The following is a 22,350-nucleotide window of genomic DNA, read 5'->3' on the forward strand; positions in this document are numbered from 1 at the left end:
GGTCAATCAACGTCTTGTGGACCTCCTAGTTGGCGACCTCCACAGCGATGACCATTGGGTCATCTTGATTTGGACAGACACCTGTGTAGTCGTCATCGATGAAGGTGATTAGTGGTGAGCTTTGGTGCGAGGCCGAGGTAGTAGAGTGGACATTATTGATGCTGCGCAGGTGTCTTTTTCGTGTCGAGTTGCTAGAGCCTCCCCCTGCAAAACCTCCTGCAATTGTGTTGATAACCCCCCGCAAGGGAGTTGACCCTGTTTCTTGACTTATCTCGGCCTGCACCGCGCCACCAGCATTTTGTTGGGTACCGGAGGGTTGGTCTGTGTGAGTGTCTGAACTGCGACCTCGGCCTCGTCCTCGTCCGTTGTAGCCTCCTCGGTGACCTTGCTGCCGCTGGACGTATTGCGCAAGGTGTCCCGCTTGGACGAGTTCCTCTATACGATCTCTGAGGGTACGACATTCCTCAGTGGTGTGACCATGATTATTGTGGTATCGACAGTGCTTGGATTTGTCTGCACTGTTGAGGCTGTGTCTTGGTGGTGGCAGGGTGAGCAGGTTGCTGTTGCTGGCCTCCTCCAGGATGTGTACTCGGGGCGCATTCAGGGGAGTGTAGAAGTCGTATCTCCCCCCTTTATTTGCCCTGGCAGTCTTCTTGAACTGACTGTCATTGGTGACCTTCATCTTGTCTTTATGACCATGGTCAGGCTTCGCTTGTGATTTTCCGCGAACCTGGTCACGAAAAACTTGGTGCTCTTCCATCTGTATGTACCATGTAGCTCGGGCACAAAGTTCGTCCATATCAGCGGGAGCTTGGCAACACAGGCTATCCACAAAAGGTCCCGGCTTGAGCGCTATGAGCATGGCATGTAGGGTGACTTCGGGGTTCAGGTTCCGAATCTTGACCGAGATGCTAGCAAAGCGCTCCATGAACGCCCTCAGCAATTCGTCGTCGCCCTGTCTGAGACTGGCCAAGGCAGCGGAGGTGACATGGTGAGGCTGACTCGTGGCATGCTGCGCCATGAACTGCCTTACCAGGGTGTCGAAGTTGTCGATCGACACAGCAGGTAACTGGGTATACCAGTTGAGTGCAGCCCTCTTGAGCGAGGTTGGAAAAATCCTACACAAAATAGCATCATCATTAGTGTAAAGGTTTACCTGCGTAATATACAGGTCGATGTGCTCGTCCAGATCCGTCGTGCTGTCATAGCGGTCGATGTGGAGGGGTTTCCAGCCGAAAGGTAGGGGCGTCTCCATAATGCCATCCACAAAAGGATGGCGGTGGATGCTTGCCCGATTTCCAGGAGCCTGGGCAGGAGCAATGCTGACTTCATGGGCTGACCTATTCGTTGGTGCGTGCGACCGATGTGTGGCAGGTCGGGGAGTCGGTGCCCTAGGTGCAGTTGGGGGTTGAGAGACTGAGTGCCCCTCCTCTTCGTGTTGACTACTCGGTTGAGGGGGCTGATTAGAATGGCGCCGAGGAAGCTGAGCACGAATACGCTCGTTTTCGACGTGCAGCGCCGCTAGGTCTGCCTCATTCGCGGTACGCAGCACCGCTAGGTTAGTGTCGTGCTTGGCACGAATATTTTGCAAATCGGCGGTATGTTGCTGTCGCATCTTCTCGACCTGTTCGATCAGTCTCCTCAATGCTGCTTCGTTCTCCATGTTTTTTGTGCGATCTACGTCGTCTGTTGCGCTTCTACTATGGCTTCGGGTGAAAACCATAAGCGTGACCGATAAGAGCTGTCTTGATCGGCCCCAGAGTGGGCGCCAAATGTTCTTACCGGAGATCGGTCGTAGAGACGATCCGCTGGCAAGATCGGTGAGCCTCCTTCACCGGGTACGCTTGTTGCTCCAAGATGGGGGTGGTACCTGCAAAAGAGACTCCGATGCTAAAGTTAGTGTTTGTGGATGTATGGGTCTCGTATAAGTAATACACGTACCTTTGTGTGAATTAGGGTTTTCATTGGGCCTTGGGCCTGAGATCGGTGATGACCTATTTAGGTAGCGAACCTCGTCTTGGCCAAGGTCGCCTAGCACGTGCCTGAGGTCGTCCTGCGTTGTGATACCGAGTTAAAGCCCGGCTTCGCGGTACGGATAGTACATTACCACCACGTTTCATGCCCAAATAGAATATCATTAAAATCACCCAAAAGAACCCAAGGTAACTGGAATAAACTCCTTAGCTGTGATAGATGAGTCCAGAGAATACATCTTCAAGCAATACAGGGACTCTCATATACACCAAAACAAATAAAACTTTGATCACCTTTAGAAATAAGAAGTGAAATAACTTGCAGGCCAGAATCAAGAAGCTGAATACTACAATTACAGTTAGTTTAGACTAAGGCCCAAATACCCCAGCATGGCCATGAGCCTCTTCTACTGCAACTGCCTCATACCCCTCCTTCTTTCAAAAAGAAGCCAAGTTGAAGTGGTATGAGTTTCAAAAACAAATACTAATGTAGGATGCAAAGAACTCAACAAATTTTGAAGGTGTCGCTGACAACGTTTGTTAGCTGCTCCACGCACATTCCAAGCCAGGACCTTAATGTCTGACAGTAACATAGATAACATAAGTAAGATAAAAGGGACCCCATAGGGTATACCCATTAAATTCTCATTCCAAAAGTCTCCATTACCATCTCTACCTCCTCCTCAATATCATGTGATGATCCATCAGTCATGACTCCCTTATCCTCTCTTTCTACACACCCCAAAAAAAAGTGCATGTCAGGGGGTCAGGTTCATCTACAAATCTGAAATGATTGGAACCTACCACCTCAATATTCATAGCTGTGAGGATCAAATCAAACTCTCCTCCCAACTTCCAAGTGCTCTTCAGTTTCTCCTTCATTGTTTTGAATCCTAGTGGTTTTCCTAGGAGTTTCACAAATACCACATCCACCCACGGCTTCCATAACTCTTGGACAATATTCTCCTCCACAAAACACTTCGGACGAAGCCTATCTCCTTCCTCGTATTCAATACGAAAATGATTCATGGATATCAAATCCAATCATGAGCAAAGAATTGTGGTCGAGTGAGCAAAGAATTGTGGCCACAAAATCCATTTTCTCTTTGAATGAGGCCTTTCCCCAACTACACCCTCCTCCCTCATTTTGTGGTTCGACAGGAGGTCTCTCCTGACCAATCTCTCCAACGTTCTCCATCGTGGCGAGTGGAGGCGACGTCTCGACGATGTTGTCTAGCGGGTAGACGTGGTGCGTGACGAGAGAATAATTTAAATATTTATTATTATATTATTATTTTAGTGCTTGCATATTAATATTTTAAGAGAAATTCTATGATACCCATCTTATTTGAGAGGATACCGGTACAATTTTTTATATTTTATATTTTTAATAATTTATTTAAATAATATTTATGATATTTTATTTTTTTAATTTTTAAATTATTTAGTCATTTTATTTTATTTTATATATTCTAATTTATTTGTAATAATATTTATATATTTAAATAGTTTAATTTTAATAGTTTTTTAAGTATATTTTTATCTTTTCACTTAAAATTTTTGAATTTCTATATTTTAATTTTAATAATTTTTTATTTCTACTATTTATTAATTTTTTTATTTTTTAATATTTTATAATATTATTAAAATCTTATAATTTTAACCTCTATAATTTTATCTTACTTTTCATTTTATAAATATAATTTAGATTATTCATTTTATAATTAAATTAGTTTTTTGTTTTTTATTTTTATAAGTTTACATAAAAGAATATATTAAAACCCTTCAATATTTGAGGGTACTGTAGCAACTCCCATATTTTAATTACACTTTTAATTTAATTTTGGATTAATGTAACTGTTAATTTATATTTTCAAAAATTTGTTTTACAAATTCTTAATTTAGATCCTAATATGATATTATTTTTTCCAAAAATAATATGTTATCGTTTTCCTAAATCAAATTTACTTTCGATAATTTCATTAACATTTTTTCTAGTTTATTTATTAAAGAAAAAGGAAAAGACTTTTTTTTTTAAAACAACTCCCCATAAAATATTTTTTTAATAGTCTTTCTCTAAATAAAAATGCTTGCGGTAAAACAATTAAAAAGGAGAAAATATAACATGCACAACAATGAATTGGGATATATGGCTGATTCATCAATTTGGGGTACTTTTTCAAACTATTTATGTAAATGAGGTTGTTTTCAAATTATGTACACCTTTGGGGCATTTTTTAACGGTGTCGCTATGGGCCATAGCGACACCAGTGACACGTGAATTTTTTTAACTCCAAAGAAGCCATGAAAGTCATATTTACAATGTCGTTACAGCCTATGACGACACAAAACGGCTTCAATGAAGTCGCTATACCCTACAACGCCACATTTTTAATATAAAATAAAAATTTTAAAAAATATATAAGTAAATAGTTAAAAAAAATGAAAAAGGAGGTCGTTATAGCCTATAGTGACACAATGTCGCTATAGGCCATATCACCACTTATTTAAATATTAAAATACATAAAATTAAAAAAAAGTATATATATATAATAAATAAATTACAGAGAAAATAAATATAAAAATAAAAATTTATATTAAATTCATAATATAAATTAAAATTTGAAAAAAAGAAATTAAGTTAATAATTTTAAAAAAATAAGTTCAAATGAAAAAATATTTAAATACATAAAAAGGAAAAAAAATATGTATAAAATAAAGAAATTATTGAAAAGATAATTTTATAAATATAAATTTAAATGAAATTCATAATAAAAATTAAAATTTGAAAAAAAGAAATTAAGTTAATAATTTAAATAAAAAATGTAAAAAATAGTGGTGCTATGGCCTATAGCGACATTGTGTCGCTATAGGCCATAGGGCCACTTTTATAAATATTTAAATAGATAAAAAGGAAAAAAAGTATGTATAAAATAAAGAAATTACAGAAATAATAAATTTATAAATATAAATTTATATGAAATTGATAATATAAATTAAAATTTGGAAAAAAGAAATTAAGTTAATAATTTAAAAAAATAATTTACTGGAATTAAATAAATTTTTGTAAAATAATTTACTGGAATGTTGAATATATAATAATTTTTAACAGATATATTTTATTTAAAAATTGTGTATAGTGTATAACAGAGAATGAAAAAAAAAAAAAATTTTCTAGAGACAGAATTTATTTGTATAAATGGAATAATAAAAAACACAAAAAAAATGAAGTACAATATAAATTTAAAAAAAAAAACTAGTACAATAAATCTAGAGAGAAAAAAAACCCAATAACCCAAAAAAATGAAAATTTTGAAAGAAAAAAAAAAAGTTGATGTCGCTATGGCCATAACGACACAATCCTTTTTCTTTTTTTAGTTTTTCATTTTTTTTTCTGCCTAAAGTCGTTATGGGCTATAGCGACAAAAAGTCGCTATGGCCCGTAGCGTCATCAACCTTTTTTTTTTTTTTTAGTTTTCGTTTTTTTCTACCTCAATTTTTTTTTTCAAAATTTTTATTTTTTTGGTCATTGAATCATTTTTTTCTCCAGATTTATTTTACCAGTTTTTTTTTTTAAATTTATTTTGTAATTCATTTATTTATATTTTCTACATTTTTTCCCTTCACTTTTTTGTGTGTGCGTTTTTTATTTATATTTCTTTCCTCAGTTTTATTTTTTCGTGTGCTTTTTCTTTAAATAATTATTTTTTGTGTGTTTTTTTATTTTTTTTCCTTCAGTTAATTAAAATATATCTGTAAAAGGAAAAAATAAAAGAAAAAATATCAAATATCAAATTAACTGAACGAAAAAAATAAAAAAAATGCATAAAAAATAACAATAAAATATAATTTTTCAAAATAATATATAAAATAAATATGGAAAAAATTTTAAAAAATAAAAATAAAAAAAGGAAGTCGTTATGGCCCATAGCGACTTTGCAGCAAATATATAAATTTTATTTTAAAAATCTTCTTTTGTTGTACAAAAATTATGAATATATTTTTAAAAATCAAATTTTAAATGAATTATATTTTAAATAATATTTTATTTATATTAAAAATTATTTTTTATTATAAAATTTAGCCATTTAAAATGGTTTTGGAGCCTATAGCGACACTAGTTAAGTCGCTATAGGCTGTAGCGATTTCTACGTGGCTAAGTTTAAGCCGTTCTCAATTTAAAAAAAAATGCCACGTGACAAGGATGTCGCTATGGCCCATAGTGACATTGTACAAAATAGCCCCAAAGGTGTAAATAGTTTCAAAACAGTCTCATTTACGTAAATAATTTTAGAAACTACCCTACAATGGTCAATCAACCCTAACGAGAGAATCAAATATTAGAGGTGTCATAAGTTATATTAGAGTGCGAAGTTTAATTTTGGATTGTACTATAGGTGTCATAAATAGTGAAAACTGGGTCAGCCAAATCACCCTAATCACATATTAGGTGAGATAGAAAAAAAAAGTGTATTGATCTTTGTTCAATTCTTACCCAACTTACTCAATTTATGAGACAAATCACTCTTATCACAAATTCTAGGTTGGGCTTAGGGGGAAAAAGTTATATGGGTCTTGGTTCAATTCTAAATTAGCTTATTTAACTTGTGAGACAAATGGATTTAAATTGAATTGAGTTGAATTAACCATTTTAATTCATCCATAATTCAATAATTTAATTTGTTATTTTTTAAATATATTTATCATTTGAATGGTATTTATTTTGTAGTTATATTTGAATTATTGAATGTCTTAATGAGAAATGTCACATTCTTCTTTTTCTTTTTTAAAGAAGGGAGAGTGGGGAATGTTATTTAGCCAAACCAATATAAATATAATTTAATTGAACTCATTGAGATTAAAGAGAAAATAATAAAAATTTCAAATCAATCTAACCAATGTCTACCCCCAATTCTAATTATATTGTTCTAGAAATATTTTAATTATATTAAATATAATTATGCAAGACTAATAAACTTTTTTATCTTTTTCAATATTAATCTATACTAATAATAAATGGTATATCCTCTTTTTGTGTATATAAATTTTAGACAATTTTATCCTTCTAACTTCTATATTATATAATATTTTATTTTTAATAACTATCTAAAAATTGTTCAAAACTTTCTATTACTAATTATAAATTATTATTAAATCTTAATTAATTTTATATTTATTTTTTTTAAAATGCATGCAAGCACAAAGTACTTTTTATGCTAATATTTATAACTACAATACATTTATAATTACATATTTGTTGTGTGCACAATAAAATATATAAAGAGACGATAAATCTGTTTACTTCAAGAGAAAGTTTATTTAGAATTACTTCATTCAATAACTAATGTTCGAAATCAAATTTCAAAGATTCAACCGTTGAATTTAAAATTCTTAATGCATAAACCAAGTCTTCAAATTTTTAAAAATTTTCAAGACCATTTGTTACTTCACTTCATTAATTCAAATCAATATATAAAATAATTTTATAATTATCCATAAATTTGAATTAATGAAACAAAATATTAAATAATTTTTAAATTTAAAAAAAAATTTCAAACTTAATTTATATATTAAAAACTTTTAAATTCAACAGTTTAATCCTTAAAATTTGATGTAAAACATGAGTTATTGAATGATTTTTTTTTTAAAGAAAAAGAAGTCTTATTAAAGTGACACGTTAGCATCAAAACAATGTTCCCTTATCTAACGTACAAAATACTTTCCCGCTTCATAAAAACGTGAATAATTCAAAAAAAAAAAAAAAAAACCATACATATAAAAGCCTTGTGAAATTCTCTCCCCTCCAACCAGCATTAGTAAAAAGGGGAACAAAATCACATATTTTAAGCGACCGATCAAACAATTTATTCTTTAGACCAGATTACTCTTACAACACAGTGCTGAGGAGGATGTTTAGAATAGTTGGTTTCAGATTACTTGGAGTTTTTATGAATGGATGGCTTCAATGGCTACCAATTCCTCGAGTACATTTTGCATAGAAGGACGTTGGTTAGGACGAGGTTGTAGGCATTTTAGAGTAAGTTGTGCTGCTTGCATTGCTGCCTTGGGTGAATATTGACCCTCTATTATAGCATCCATAATTGTTTTCAACTTTTTCTTGGAAGAAAGAAGAGGCATGGTCCATTCAACTAGATTTTGCTGCCCTGTTGGACGATTTGTGTCAATTGCCCTCATGCCTGTCAGCATTTCAAGCAGCACTACACCAAACCCATAAACATCACTTTTCACAGACAAGTGCCCTGTTGAAATATTCAAACAATTCAAAGACGTTTTAGTTTGTGCATGGTCAAAGTATTAGTCTACACTATTGCTTATCTTTAAGGAAATTTTCTACTTTGGTTCAAAAATTAATAAAGGTTTGTTTTCATTAAGGTCCTTTTTCACTTAATTTCTTATTTTCAGTAATAATGAAAATTTTTCTGTACTTTCATTTCCTTCTTACTTGGCATAGCATCTAAACTTGGCTCGTATTATGCCTGGTGAGTAATTAATAAAGTCAAACCATACATTTAAAGCTGATTTACTTGTCAATTATGTGCAGATATATTATTTACCTGTTGCCATATATTCTGGAGCAACGTAACCATACGTGCCCTAGATTCTGGTACTTACGTGTGATTGTCCTTCAAAAGTCCCCAATTTAACCAAGCCAAAATCTGAGATTTTTGCATTGTAATTCTGTAGGACAAAATAATCGGTCTTCAAAATGATGAGAAATTTAGCATTAAATAAATATCAATTTTTGTTACTTAAAAAATATTTTGCATTAATAACATCATGTAACATGCTTAAACTAGTCAATGGGTCCTGTATTGACAACACTTAAAAAAGAGACAAGGAGAACAAATACATTGCACTTTTCAATTGATATTATATTAACAGAATAAGTTTTCATACCTTTTCAACACGAACTTGGTTAATGGGGTCAAATTTCATAAACTGTCTATTCATCCTAATTTGATATTGAGCCTATTTAGATACAAGCTATTTTGAAAGTTTCTCTACCAAAAATAAAGCCATATTTTCATTAGATAAACTCTCAAGCTCTTCTAAGCTTATATGCAAGCAAACTCATTACATTTGCTTTAGCTTCCATCAATTGAAATTTGAAACAAAGGAAAAAGACCTAACAAAAACATAACTGCTTCCATTGGAAGAAATCAACCAACAAAAGAAACTGACCCCATCGAGTAGTATATGTGAAGCCTTGAAATCTCTGTACATGGCTTGTTTTTCAGAGGCGTGCAAGAAAGCTAGAGCCCGAGCTGCACCAATAGCTATTTTAAGCCTGGTGTTCCATGAAAGTGGTTCCAAGTTAGAATTTCCTGCTCAGAAACACAACAATGAAATTGAATTAAATTTGTGACATGGAGTTTTCCTTGACTATTTTTATTGTCATTAATTCATACTTCTAAATAGATGAGTGTTTAAGCTTCCCTTAGGCATGAACTCGTACACAAGAAGAAGCTTATCATTATCATCCCTGCAGTAACCCAATAGGTTGACCAGGTTGGGGTGAGAAAGCATTCCTAAAAAGAATAGTTCTGACTGCATTTTACAATCAACGGAAAATTATGTTAAATAATCAGATAGCTAGCTATACTGAATTTGTGCAAAAAGTAGGATTTATTACATGGAAGGTACTCTAATTGTGTTGAAGGTTACACAAAAATATTAAATGCAATATGATAAGTAACAGCACATGATAAAATGATAAACATTTAGCCAAAAAAATGCCTAGTTATGTTTTGGTATTACTCTTTTAGTCTTTTTATTATTAATTTTTTTATATGATTCTTTAATTGTGAAAATATATGCATGTTTTCACCATAAATGTTAGGCTAAGGTCTGTTGTACATGACCTGCCACTCTAAATTCCCTTGCATGCTGCCCAGTGTTCGGCGAAGGTCTTTTATTGCAACAACCTTTCCAAAACGTTCCCTGACAGGGAATAAGGTCTTGTCATCCAGCCATCCCCTGTAAACTATGCCAAAACCACCCTCACCAACCACATGACTAAAATTCGTTGTTGCAGATTTCAGCTCCGCATAACTAAACACCCATTTTTCATGCATAGCTTCAATGGCTTCCAATTCCTTAACAACATCTTTCATAGAAGGACGGTTGTAAGGGTGAGGTTCTAGGCATTTTAGAGTAAGTCGTGCTGCTCGCCATGCTGCCTTGGGTGAATATTGACCTTCCATGTTAGCATCCATAATGGTTTTCAAATTTCTTTTGGAGAAAAGAAAAGCCTCTCTCCATTTAACTAGGTTGTGCTTGCCTGTTGGCCGATCTGTGTCAAGTGCCTGCATGCCTGTCAGCATTTCTAGCAGCACTACACCAAATCCATACACATCACTCTTCACATACAAGTGCCCTGTTGAATAATGATACATTTCAAAGCCATGTTAGTTTTTGGTGGGTCAAAGGATTAAACTACAGTACTCCTTATTTTAGTCTTGATTCCCCAAACTTCATCTTCCATAAATCATTGTTTTTTGTAGTAAGGCCAGCTTGGTTTAAGAAAACTGTCTGATTTCATTTCCTGTTTTTATTGATAATTACAAAAAAGTCAATATGTTGCTTTGTTTTCACTCTGTTTCCTATTTTTAGAAAGAGTGAAAACAACACAAATCTTGTTTTTAACTGTTTCTTGTACAAGTATTTCAAATCAAGAAACCATATGGTATGGCATTTTAGTAATTATTTATGGAAACAGGAAATGAAGATGAAAAACGTTTTCTCAAATCAAACAGACCTTTTGTTTTTTCCTTTACTTTGCTTCCATTTCCTTCTTACTTGCAAAGCATGTAATCTTGGCTCACATTTTGCCTTGTGAGATAATAATAAAGTCAAAACATACATTTAAAGCTGATTTGATTGCCATATTTGCACAGATATATATTTACCTGTCGCCATATATTCGGGAGCAGCATAACCAAGCGTGCCCATGAACCTGGTAGTAACATGTGATTGTCCCCCAGCAGGCCCCAACTTAGCCAACCCAAAATCTGAGATTTTTGCAATGTAGTTCTGTAGGTTAAAAGTCACAAAACAATGGTCATCAAAATGATATGAGAAATTTAGCATTAAATAAATATCAACTTTTGTTACTTCAAAAATATTTTGCATTCATAACATCATGTAACATGCTTCAACAAGTCAATGGGTCCAGTATTGGCAGCATATAAAAAAGAGACAAAGACAACAAAGACATTGCACTTTTCAGTTGATATTCTATTAACAGACTAAGTTTTCATACCTTTCCAATGAGTTTGGCTAATGGGGTCAAAATGCATAAACTGTCTTTTCATCACAACTAGATATGACATTTGCTTTTGCTTCCATAAATTGAAACAAGGGAAAAGGTAGACTAACCAAAAAGTAACTGGTTCCACCGAAAGAAAACAACCAAAAAAAGTAACTGACCTTATCAAGGAGTATATGTGAGGACTTGAAATCTCTAAATATGACTTGTTTTTCGGAGGCATGCAAGAAAGCTAGTGCCCGAGCTGCACCAATAGCTATCATAATCCTGTTGTTCCAATCAAGTGTTCGTAAGTTACGATTTCCTGCTCAGAAACACGACAAAGAAAATGAATTAAACTCAAATTAGTGACAAGGAGTTTTCCTTGACTATTATTATTGTCTTCAATTCATACTTCTGAATAGATGATTGTTTAAGCTTCCCTTAGGCATGAACTCGTACACAAGAAGAAGCTCATCATCATCCAAACAGTAACCCAATAGCTTGATCAGGTTGGGGTGAGTAAGATTTCCTAAAAAGTTTACTTCTGACTGCATCTTCCAATCAACAGTAAATCATTTTAAACAATCAGATAGCCAGACTGAATTTGTGCAAACACTAGATTTTATCACATGAAAGGTACTCTAATTGTGTTGAAGGTTACACTACAATATGCAATTGACAAGTAAAACCACAAGACAGAATGATAAACATTTAGCCAAAGAATGCCTAGTTATGTTTTGGCATTACTCTTTTAGTTTTTCTATTTTTTAAAATTTGTTCAACTTAGTCTTTCACTTGTTAAAATCATTAACATTATTGTTTAATTGTGAAAATATATGCACGTTTTCAGTAACAATGTTTAGCTAAGGTCTGTTATACATGACCTGCCACTCTTGAAAGCCTTGTGTGCTTTCGGGGTTCAACTTTTTGATGGCAACGGCCATTCCAAAACCAGAGTTGGGTCTGGCAGGGGAGAGGGTCTTCTCATTTAACCATCCCTTGAAAACTTGGCCAAAACCACCCTCACCGATCACTGTGTCAGGGCTAAAATTGTTTGTTGCAGATTTGAGCTCCTCGTAACTGAACACCTTCATGTTCGGCCATTTCAGAACTCGGTCTTCAGTGCTTGATGAACCTGAAAACAGAGGAATCGAAACCATCATGAAAGAAATCGAATTCAAGGAAACGGGGAACGACCCAGTTGCGTGTTGGGGTGAATTTAGAAAGGGTGGAGAAAAGTTGAAGACTTGCCTGAACATTGAGAGAGGTTGGGGGAAGAGGAGTGAGGTGCCGAGGCAGAGGAGAAGCTGAGACCCATGCAACTGTTACTGTGACGAAGCTCTCTTTTGCTTCTCAGATGAATTGACCCACAGAAGATGGCAGGTGGAATTGGTGGGAAAAGGATTCGTCAATTCACAGACGAATATAGATTGTTAACATTTTAATATTTTAAATTGATTTTATTTTTGAGGAAGGGCGATTAATTAAATTAGTAACAAAAAAACAAAAACCTATCAATCAAGTATTAAAATAATGCTATTTTAAAATATATCGTGAAAGCGTCATTGTTTAGTTAAGAATCAGGCTTTTTGACAAGAATAAAAAAAATAAATATATAAAATTACTGAAATAATTTAATAAAAAATTAATTATCAAAATAAATAATTTCTTCCATGATGTAGAAGACGTTATGGAAAGTGACCTCTGAAAAGTGCCCCATACCACATAAAAAGTACAGAAACATGTTACATAAAAAAAAGTCAACAATGTTGACGACTTCACTACTTGAGGAGTGTTGCATAAAACGCAACCTGAGTGACGTTTTGCATGCTTCACTGCACGATTTGACACATGAGAGATAGCATGTAGTGGAACAGAGAGACACATTGTTACAGAGAGGAACATTGCTACAACCTCCGAACGAAAGCCGAAATTTCATCCGAATCATTAAAATTTTTTTTTATTTTTTAATAAATTTATTATAAAATAATTATTTTACAATAAATTTATTAAAAAATAATAATTTTTTAATGATTTGGAGGATATTTCGGATTTCGCTTTCGGAGGATTAAGCATTTTCCTACAGAGAGACATGAGCATGCAGTGAAATAGAGATGGTTACAAGCGGGTTTGACCAAAAACTCAAAGAAATTATTACCTGGGTTGACGATCGACTTCTTTGCCACATGCACCAGTCCCTTCAACGTTGCATCTGTTGGGCTTGATAACGTGAAGAGCAAAGAAGGAAGAAGAAAAAAAAAAAAAAAAAGAGAAGAGAAAGAAAAAAGAAGAAGATATGATTGTTTGTATGGTTTTAGAATTTTAAGTTATATTTATGTTGTTTGTGAATAAATTTGTTATGCAGCATAAAATATGATTTACTAATTATAATAATCATAATAATAATAATACAAAGCCAAGATTCTCACCGTACTGACCATTATCATGGTCATCCTAATATCGTCTTATTGCCAAGGTTCTCAGACCCGTCTTACTGCCAATTTTCCCACTTTCACAAGCCAGAATAAGACGAACAAGACGTTATTTGTGATGACGTTTTAAACAAAAAAACACCATCTGCAAGACGTCTACAAAAATGATGTTTTTCTGAGCAAAATCCATGCTACTAGAAGTCTAGAATGGTGATATCTCTATTTGAAGAAATTTAGAAAGAAAATGTTTATCACGGTGACGTTTTCCTTATACATGTATATCACTAATGACGTTTTTCGCATCCTTTTTCTCTTATATGGCAAAAACAACTCATTTTGGTAATTAGTTTTTTAATTAATTTATTTCAGTAATTTTTTTTTTAATTTATTTTGGCTAAAAAGCCTAAGAATCAATCACAAAAATTGCCTATATAATGTAGTTCAGAGTCATCATAAAAATTAGAGAGACTTTCTGTGCCATATGACTTCTTTTGCATGTGCGGAAAGGAATGAAGCATTAAATGGATGTTCAGTGTATCTTAAAAAGTAGTATAGAAAAAGTTTAAAAGAGTTAAACAAGGAAATATGCAGTAAAAAAGAAACGTGGAAAGATAAGGGGAAAAAACGTGAAAATAAAAAAGATGAGTATTCTATTAAAGATTAAAAATAAAAACATGTATTTAATAAATGATATTTGTGACATCCTAATTTTTTAAATAAATAATATTTTATAATTTTTAAACTAATTAATTGAATTAGAAAAATAATTATTTTTTAAAAATTGATTTTTTATATGGAAGTAGTTTTAAGAAAATAAGAAAATTCTCGAGACTTGTTTAATAATTAAGATAGGACATAAAAGTACGATAAGTTATGTGTGGAATAAACATTAATTTTATCCAACATTTGGTACACATCATTATAATATATCAGTAAATATTTTTATATTATATGTTATGCATTTATATATACTAATATAAATCATATTTGTTTATAAGATTGATCTAGGAAGATTAAGAATAAATAAGTTATTTGTTTGTTCTACTGACATAAATTGATTTAAATCAATTTTAATCTTTTTTACTACCTTCGTATGTATAAGAAAGTATTAGATTCTATATTAATGTCACGTTAACTATTATGTAGTTGTAAGAACATACTTAATGAAATCACTTATATGATGTAAGGTCAATTATATGAGATTTTGGAAAAATCTCTAAAACACTAAGCATTCACATAGCTTATTGGCCCACAAAAATTATAACGATAAGATTGCGAGGATGTGATGTGATTGGTGTAACACAGTGTTTTTCATAAATACGTATTATTGTAATATATGTATTTATGTATATTGTTTATGTTGTTTTATGATGTTTTGTTTATTGTGGAGTGTGGATTAGAGATGAGATAACCCTTGGCTTGATATATTAGTGATATAACTTGAATGTGTAACAGTTGGTCTAGAAAGGATTGAGATATACAAAGAAACTTAAAAGGTTTCAAATTTCAAAATTCTATAAAGAAGTTAGAGAGAAGGTCTTTAGAATGTTGCTAAAGCTTTTTATCATCTTTGAAACCATGGATCTTCTTGGTAGGGAGCTCAACTACGGTAAGGGAATAAGCTTGATTGTTGTTTATACATATCATATAAATGTTGTTGTTTGGGGGGGGGGGCGTAAATCCTTGTTGCTTGAGTTGGTGCCTCAAAACTCATTGCATGTGTTGTTTCCTACTTAATGTTGAATTGAGGTTGTTTAGATGTATTGTGAGAGATTGCATGTTGAAAGTGATGCCTAAAAATGCCCTACACATTAAAGTTGTAGAGCATTTTCACTTATTGAGTTAGTTGTCATCAAGCAGGACTTCTTAGGTCCTTGATTTTCACTCGAGGACAAGGTTTCACTTAGCGAAACCTAATGAACATGATAAAGCTCTACTAAGCGAGAGGGGCTTACTCTAACAAGCATAGGTTACTAAAAAGGATGAGTGAAAGCTACTTAGCAAGGTGGTTTCGCTCAACGACAAATGATCCCTAGAAGTGGATCACGTTGTGAGTCACTTAGCAAGGGAGTCTTATTAAGTGACAGTTGCCTTTGGATTTGGGACATGTCGTAAGTCACTAAATGAGTGTAACCTATAAAGCAATGAATAGCCTCTGACTTTGAGGCCAATAACTATTGCTCAACAACGCGGATGTCGCTAAATGAAATTGTCCCATTGGGTTGGGCATGATGTGGTTCTATCTCAACCCAAGTTAGTGGCTAAGCAAGCATTTTCCTTTAACTTAGTAAGGTAAAGAGGGTTCCTCAATGAGTAGGGCTTATTTACTGAAAATCCATTGATGTGTGGTTTCTGTTAGAAAAGAATGGCATAATCCAAGAGGGGGGGATGAATTGGATTCTATGACCATTTTAAAAATTATCAGAGTATTTAGGATCTTTATTTCACTAAAACTTTTCTAAGACTGAATTTTCAAATGAAGCTCCTTTAAAGACTTGTTATGGAAGTATGAATGATATATGCTTTCTTGATTACAAAATAGTGAGGTTCAAATGTAATGCTCTAACTCAAATTAAACCATCAATATTCACACACACAAGTTAATCAAGAATTATCTTCTTTAATATTCAATTAAGAAATTACTCAAAGTAAAAGATAAAGGTAGAAGAAGATTGCACAAGTCTTTTATACTGGTTCAGCCACTCCACATGTGACCTACATCCAGTCCTTAATCAGCACCTGATCAAGATTTGTTCCACTATCTCAAGGAAGAAGGTTTACAAGCACACACACATGCATATACTTCAACACAAAAGATAACCACTTTCTTGACCCCAAGAAAGCACCCCTTGTAGAAACCCACTACAAGAAACCTTACCACTTGAGAAACCATTCTCAAGATTTTACAAGTATTCACACAGAATAAAGGAACGAATTCACCTGGAATTCTTTGACACAAATCTTAATCTTCCCCTTTCAAGAATGATATGATGATGATGATCTCCTTTCAATGTTTTTCATAAACATTTCTCTTCTTGGATTCACAAAGAAAACTCTCCAAGATGTCACAAAGACTCCACAAAAACGTTTTTCTCAATTTGATTATCAGTTCTAACTCTTTTTTGAAGTTTCTCAAAGTTCAAACTATTTATAAAAGTCTCAGACGCAGATAATCGATTATTTTAAAGAATAATCGATTATTTTGTTCTTCAGGTTTTCTGGAAATCAACCAAGAGCAATATAATCGATTATTTTGCTAGATAATCGATTATTCCAGAGAGTTGTTTCTGGGATAATCGATTATTTTGGCAAATAATCGATTATTGCAGCAAGGCATCCCATTTTGCCTGTTGCTGGAATAATCGATTATATTTAACGATAATCGATTATTTTGAGTTAGTTTTCAAAACTTCGTTTTAAGTCTCAAAATAACTTTCCAACCTTTTCACTCATCATCATATACTCCCTACTTAGCTCAGATATAGATTTTGCTTATGCACAAAGCATACTAAGCACACACAACATAAAAACTCATTCAAAACACTTTATTTTCTAAACTCTATTACATAGCATTTTCTTGACTTTGTTTTTGTGCATCCAAGTTGTTCTTCCAAGTTGTTGTTGTACACACATGTTGTGATCATCAAAACTTCTTTAAGCTTCAAGCTCTCCTAAGCTCAACAATCTCCCCCTTTTTGATGATGACAACCCATGACTCAAATCATGTCAATCCAATGCTATCGTGCTTCAATCTTTTCTTTAATTCCAACATACAAAACCTGCACAATACACACACAACAAGCACAATACCTGCAAAAATAACAACTAACCACACAACTACCTTTTCTCCCCCTTTGGCATTATCAAAAACAAATCAAGCTATGTATCACAATATCCAAGTCAGAATTATTGATTCAGCAATCCAAACTCATTCAATTCTAAACAATCACAAAACAGAGTATCATATACATCAACCATGATACCATCAACTATGAATCAATTATGACAATCATTTATACTCAAAACAGAGTATTGTAATCAGCCATCAACCAAGGCTCAATTTGCTCATCAAATTTCAAAACAGAGCATTCACACATGCTCTCAAAACCAGAGCATTTTTGCATTAGTTAAGCAAAACAGAATTATGATACCACATTCAAAACAACAAATCAGCAAAATAAAGTCCAAATTTCATCAGAATTTAATTGTTCAACACCAGAAAACATTAAAATGTTCAGAAATTGAAAACATTACAACCAAATCAAAATTAATTGTTCAAAAATAGAATTTAAAATCCTAATTAAAACTAATTATCAAACATCAAAATAGTAATCAATCTTCATCCTCCGGTATGCCAAGATGAGTCTTGAGCAGCCTTACTTCATGATCCAGATCATCAAACCTGTCAAGAATACCAGAAAACAAAGATTCATGTCTCCTTGACATTTCCATTACCGCATCCAGCTTGTTTATCATGATTTGCTCAAATGGTGAAAACGGTTTTGGCTCCGCTTCAGTCTCCCCATTAGGTTCAGCTTCCACCTGTGGTGGCTGATCCTCATCATGTGACGGAACACCGTCTTCATCAGTTGCCTGCTCCGGGGTAGGGGGTACATCTCCTTTGAACACCCATTTGTCTTCTTGTTTAAGCATTCCCATGTGATGTTGATAGTAATATTTTAGTATATCTTTATTTATGTGTTTTTACCTTATTTGATTCTTTTTAGTATCCTATATTCATGTTTTAGTTTAGATTTGCATTAGTGAATCATTTAGGAATTAGTTATAAATTTTACTAATTTTCCGTAAGAATTTCCTGTTTTGACACAGTTTCTTGTACAAGCCATATCTGGAGCTATTCAACTCGGAATTTGGCAAACTTGGTGTCCCTGTAAAGATAAGACAGAGATCTACAATTCTCATGTTGGACGAAAAACCCAGTTTGGACATTTCAGACCCAAAATCGTGCTTTAAAGTCGCGGCTCTGCACTGAATTGTTCAGCTTGTCATGAAACTGATTAGTTTAGTTAATTAGGCTTTTCAATTGTAATTAGTGGACTGGACCTTTGGCTTTAGGCCCATTATTTTGTCTTTAAAACCATGTAATGACTCAGGAGTGGTGTCTTGAAAAATTTTTTGTTAGATTTTCAGATTGGAGATTACTTCCTGAAGAAGTTTCTCTTCCAAGTTCTCTCTTCTCTCTTTAGAAACTTTGCATCTTTCTCTCTCACTTCCTCTTACACGAATTTTTCTCTGTCTCACGGAATTTCTTCTCTCAATTGGAATTTGCTGCAACATGATAATGAGGCAAAGCTAATTCCTTAATCGGTTTAAGGTTTCAAGAACTACGGTAAATTTGAGTTTCTAATTTTTACCGAACGAATTCTTTCTTCTTCTTCTCCTCTTTTCTGTTTAGTTTAAATTCGGTTTTCATGATATTGAATCTCTGTTTTGATTCCTAATTTAAAATGAGAAGAAGTATTTTCTGATTAGAAATAACCTAAATCCCTAATTCAATCGGTTACTTTTCTTGAATTTTGTTGAAATTTGGAATGTGCGATTGTAGTTTCTGTTTTAATAAAATTCAAAATCTAGATTTAGAAAACTGTTTGGATTAATTTCGGATTGAATTAGATGGATTGAGAATTCGTATTCATTGTGAACAATGATGATTATACTGTAGGAATTGAAACCTTGAACTGAACTCTTATACTACTGAAATTTTGTGTTGATTTGATTTCTTTGCTTTCTTGATACTGTTCTAATTGTTTTTTTGAAAATTTCCCCCCGAGTTCTAAATTGATTTACATACATGATTAAATTCAAAATACAATGTGCTTGTGTCCTTGAGAGATGACCTAGGTTAAGTCCTCTATATTACAGAAATTTGTTGAAGAACCTAGAATTGTTTAATAGTGATACGACTTAGCTATCAAAATGGCGCCGTTGCCGGGGACATAAGTCATTTTGTTTTGATTTTTATCATGTATACTAACTGTTTGTAGAAATTTTTTCGAATTTATAGTGTAGTATTTTGTAATTCAATTGTATCTTTGATTCTGTCACTAATTCTGACTCTAATCTGTCTCTAATTCATTGTTGTTTTTGCAGTTTTGTTTTCAATACTATTGTGTTTGTCTTTGAATTGTCTTGTTTAGGTAATTTGTAGTGTTTTTGTAGCAATATTGTGTGGTTTCTTTGCGTTTTTTTTGTGTGCTGTATTTTAGCTGGAAAAACAAGGAAAGGAAACAGAGGAAAAACAGAGGAAACACATTCCAAAAACAGAGGACTAGTAGAAATCATTTCCTGAAGAATTTGGTTTTGGCTCTCCATGAAACCATTCCAAAAATCTTCTATGAGTTCTGTATAATTTTTTGTAGGGGTATTTTGGTCTTTTTTTGCGAAAGTTGTCAGATTGGGCTGAAAATTGGTGGGAAGGTAGCTAAAATTCATACATCAAGGCACCCCTATTATGGAATAACTACAGGTGTTGGGGGTCCTTTTTGGCAAATTCCTTCATTTAGACCACTTTTTCAATTTTTTACTGTTTTTGATATTTTTAAAATCACAAAAAAAATCTCAAAATTAGGAAATCATGTATGAAATGATGTTCTGGTGGTGAAATATTTTTTAAAATTCATTTGGTATAGTTTTGCATGTTACAGTTGCTTATATAGTAAATATTGACTTTTCTGTTGACTTTTGACTTTTTTGTTGACTTTTGACTTCATAACCTTGTATGTGTTCTTACTTGCATGACTAGGTCCAACCCTGGTACATTACATGATTTTGATCCTGAGATAGAAAGAACACTTCATCATAGGTTAAGGTCTAAGTCTAGTCAGAATAATAATAGTAGTATAGTTAATTCTGAAGTAGTTATTAATTCTACCTTTAATTTTCAATCCTGCTCAAATAGTGATACTTTTAATTTTCAATCTTGCTCTTCTTCTGAAACTGATTCTGAATTTGATATCATGGCTGATAATCGTGAACTCACTTTGAAGGAATTGGCTACACCTAATGTTGTGTATCAACCATGGTGTGTCCAATATCCTGATAATCAAACAAATTATGAGCTTAAATTTGGACTTATCCATTTGTTGCCCAAGTTTCATGGACTTGCAGGTGAAGATCCTCATAAGCATTTAAAGGAGTTCCATGTAGTGTGTTCCACCATGAGACCTCAAGGAGTTCCTGAAGATCATGTCAAAATGAAGGCATTTCCTTTCTCTCTGGATGGTGTTGCAAAAGATTGGCTCTACTTTCTACCAGCAACAATCACTACATGGAATCAAATGAAGAGGTTGTTCCTAGAGAAATTCTTTCCTGCATCCAGAACAACAACAATTAGGAAAGAGATTTGTGGTATAAGGCAACTGAATGGAGAGACTTTGTATGAATACTGGGAGAGATTCAACAAGCTGTGTGCTACATGTCCTCAACATCAAATTAGTGAGCAATTATTGATTCAATATTTTTATGAAGGACTAACCTGGATGGATAGGAACATGATAGATGCAGCAAGTGGAGGAGCACTGATGGATAAGACACCAAATGCTGCAAGACAACTCATTTCGAACATGGCAGCCAACACTCAGCAATTTGGATTTAGAGGAGCTATCAAGGGAGTAAATGAGATGGCAATTGGTGCTGGTGCTGGTTCTAGTTCTGTTTGTGGTGTGGATAATCAAAGGCTGGAAAACAAAATTAATGAGCTGACCACCATGGTGAGACATTTAGCAATTGAACAAAAACAACAAGCGAGTACAGCAAGTGAAGGTCCAGCAATAGTTTGTGGCATTTGTTCTTCAGAGGAGCATTATACACATTCATGTCCTACTCTACAAGAAATAGATGCAAATGTTTCTGGAATTTACACCAACCAGCAACAACAATATAGGCTTCCACAACAGCAACAAAATTACAATCCATACTCCCAAACATACAACCCAGGTTGGAAGGATCATCCAAATTTGAAATGGGGGCAACAACAACAACAACCTTCATTTCAACCTTCTGGAAAATATCAGCCTCCATTCAAGCATCAGCAACAACAACCACCAGCACCTACACCTCCTCCTGCACAAAAGAGTGGACCTTCATTCGAGGAGATGATGCAACAGATGGCTGCACAAAATTTACAGTTTCAACAACAACAGTTGCAGTTTCAGAGAAATATGGATGCCACTGTCCAAGATTTAAAGACTCAAATTGGCCAGTTAGCATCTCAGGTAAATCAGTTTCAATCTCAAGGTTCTGACAAACTTCCCTCTCAAACAGTTTTAAATCCAAAGGGGAATGTGAGTGCCATTACCTTGAGAAGTGGAAAAGAGTTACCACCAGTGCAGCAACAATCAGTTGTAGCACCAGTGGAATGTGATTCTTCCTTTGCAGGTGCAACTGAAAATAATGATGCAGCAAAGAGGAGATCAGAGATTCCACTCCCCTTTCCGAATAGACCAGCAAAGAAGAGATTAGAAATTGATACCGAACTGCTGGATATGTTTAGCAAGGTGGAAGTCAACATTCCTCTCCTTGATGCCATCCGACAAATTCCAAAATATGCAAAGTTCCTTAAGGAATTATGTACTAATAAGAGGAAGTTGAAGGGTGATGAGAGAGTGAACATGGGAAGAAATGGTTTTGCATTACTCCAGAAGAAAAATGTGTC

General features: G+C 33.7%; 1 protein-coding gene, 1 non-coding gene and 1 pseudogene across 5 annotated transcripts; all 3 read right to left on the bottom strand.

Annotated features, from left to right (window-relative positions):
• Nucleotides 1-7,650: 7,650 nt before the first annotated feature.
• LOC109794334 (receptor-like cytoplasmic kinase 176) lies at nt 7,651-12,682 on the bottom strand. 4 transcript variants are annotated; one of them, XM_083075084.1, is made up of 10 exons: nt 12,496-12,674; nt 12,129-12,379; nt 11,657-11,792; nt 11,424-11,566; nt 10,904-11,027; nt 9,857-10,371; nt 9,404-9,542; nt 9,177-9,319; nt 8,549-8,672; nt 7,651-8,233 (listed from the first exon to the last, which is right to left on the bottom strand). In XM_083075084.1, the coding sequence occupies exons 1-9, from the start codon at nt 12,560-12,562 to the stop codon at nt 8,589-8,591; spliced, it is 1,602 nt and encodes a 533-aa protein (XP_082931210.1). In that variant the 5' UTR covers nt 12,563-12,674; the 3' UTR covers nt 7,651-8,233; nt 8,549-8,588. The 4 variants fall into 4 exon arrangements, 1 of the variants encoding a protein (XP_082931210.1); XR_014433981.1 differs by lacking the exon at nt 7,651-8,233 and having other exon boundaries at nt 8,639-8,672; nt 9,177-9,282; nt 12,496-12,682; XR_014433983.1 differs by lacking the exons at nt 7,651-8,233; nt 8,549-8,672 and having other exon boundaries at nt 9,250-9,282; nt 9,404-9,477; nt 12,496-12,682.
• Nucleotides 7,920-8,558, bottom strand: LOC145957898 (putative serine/threonine-protein kinase PIX13 pseudogene; annotated as a pseudogene).
• An 8,340-nt stretch (nt 12,683-21,022) lies between the features above and the next one.
• LOC145958494 (small nucleolar RNA R71) lies at nt 21,023-21,129 on the bottom strand. Its single transcript, XR_014434335.1, has one exon. It is a non-coding gene; the product is annotated as a small nucleolar RNA R71 (small nucleolar RNA).
• Nucleotides 21,130-22,350: the final 1,221 nt, after the last annotated feature.

The sequence above is a fragment of the Cajanus cajan genome, chromosome 5 (assembly GCF_000230855.2).
Source record: "Cajanus cajan strain Asha chromosome 5, NIPB_CcT2T_4, whole genome shotgun sequence".
In the NCBI taxonomy this organism is placed as follows: Eukaryota; Viridiplantae; Streptophyta; class Magnoliopsida; order Fabales; family Fabaceae; genus Cajanus; species Cajanus cajan.

What these genes read in the sequence shown, in the direction of transcription:
- LOC109794334 (XM_083075084.1), bottom strand. Translation starts at nt 12,562, where the DNA reads ATGGGTCTCAGCTTCTCCTCTGCCTCGGCACCTCACTCCTCTTCCCCC. An exon ending in AAGGCTTTCAAGAGTGGCAG is followed by an intron (nt 11,793 to 12,128) that starts GTCATGTATAAC and finishes TGGAAGATGCAG; the next exon opens with TCAGAAGTAAACTTTTTAGG. An exon ending in AAGGGAATTTAGAGTGGCAG is followed by an intron (nt 9,543 to 9,856) that starts GTCATGTACAAC and finishes TGTAAAATGCAG; the next exon opens with TCAGAACTATTCTTTTTAGG.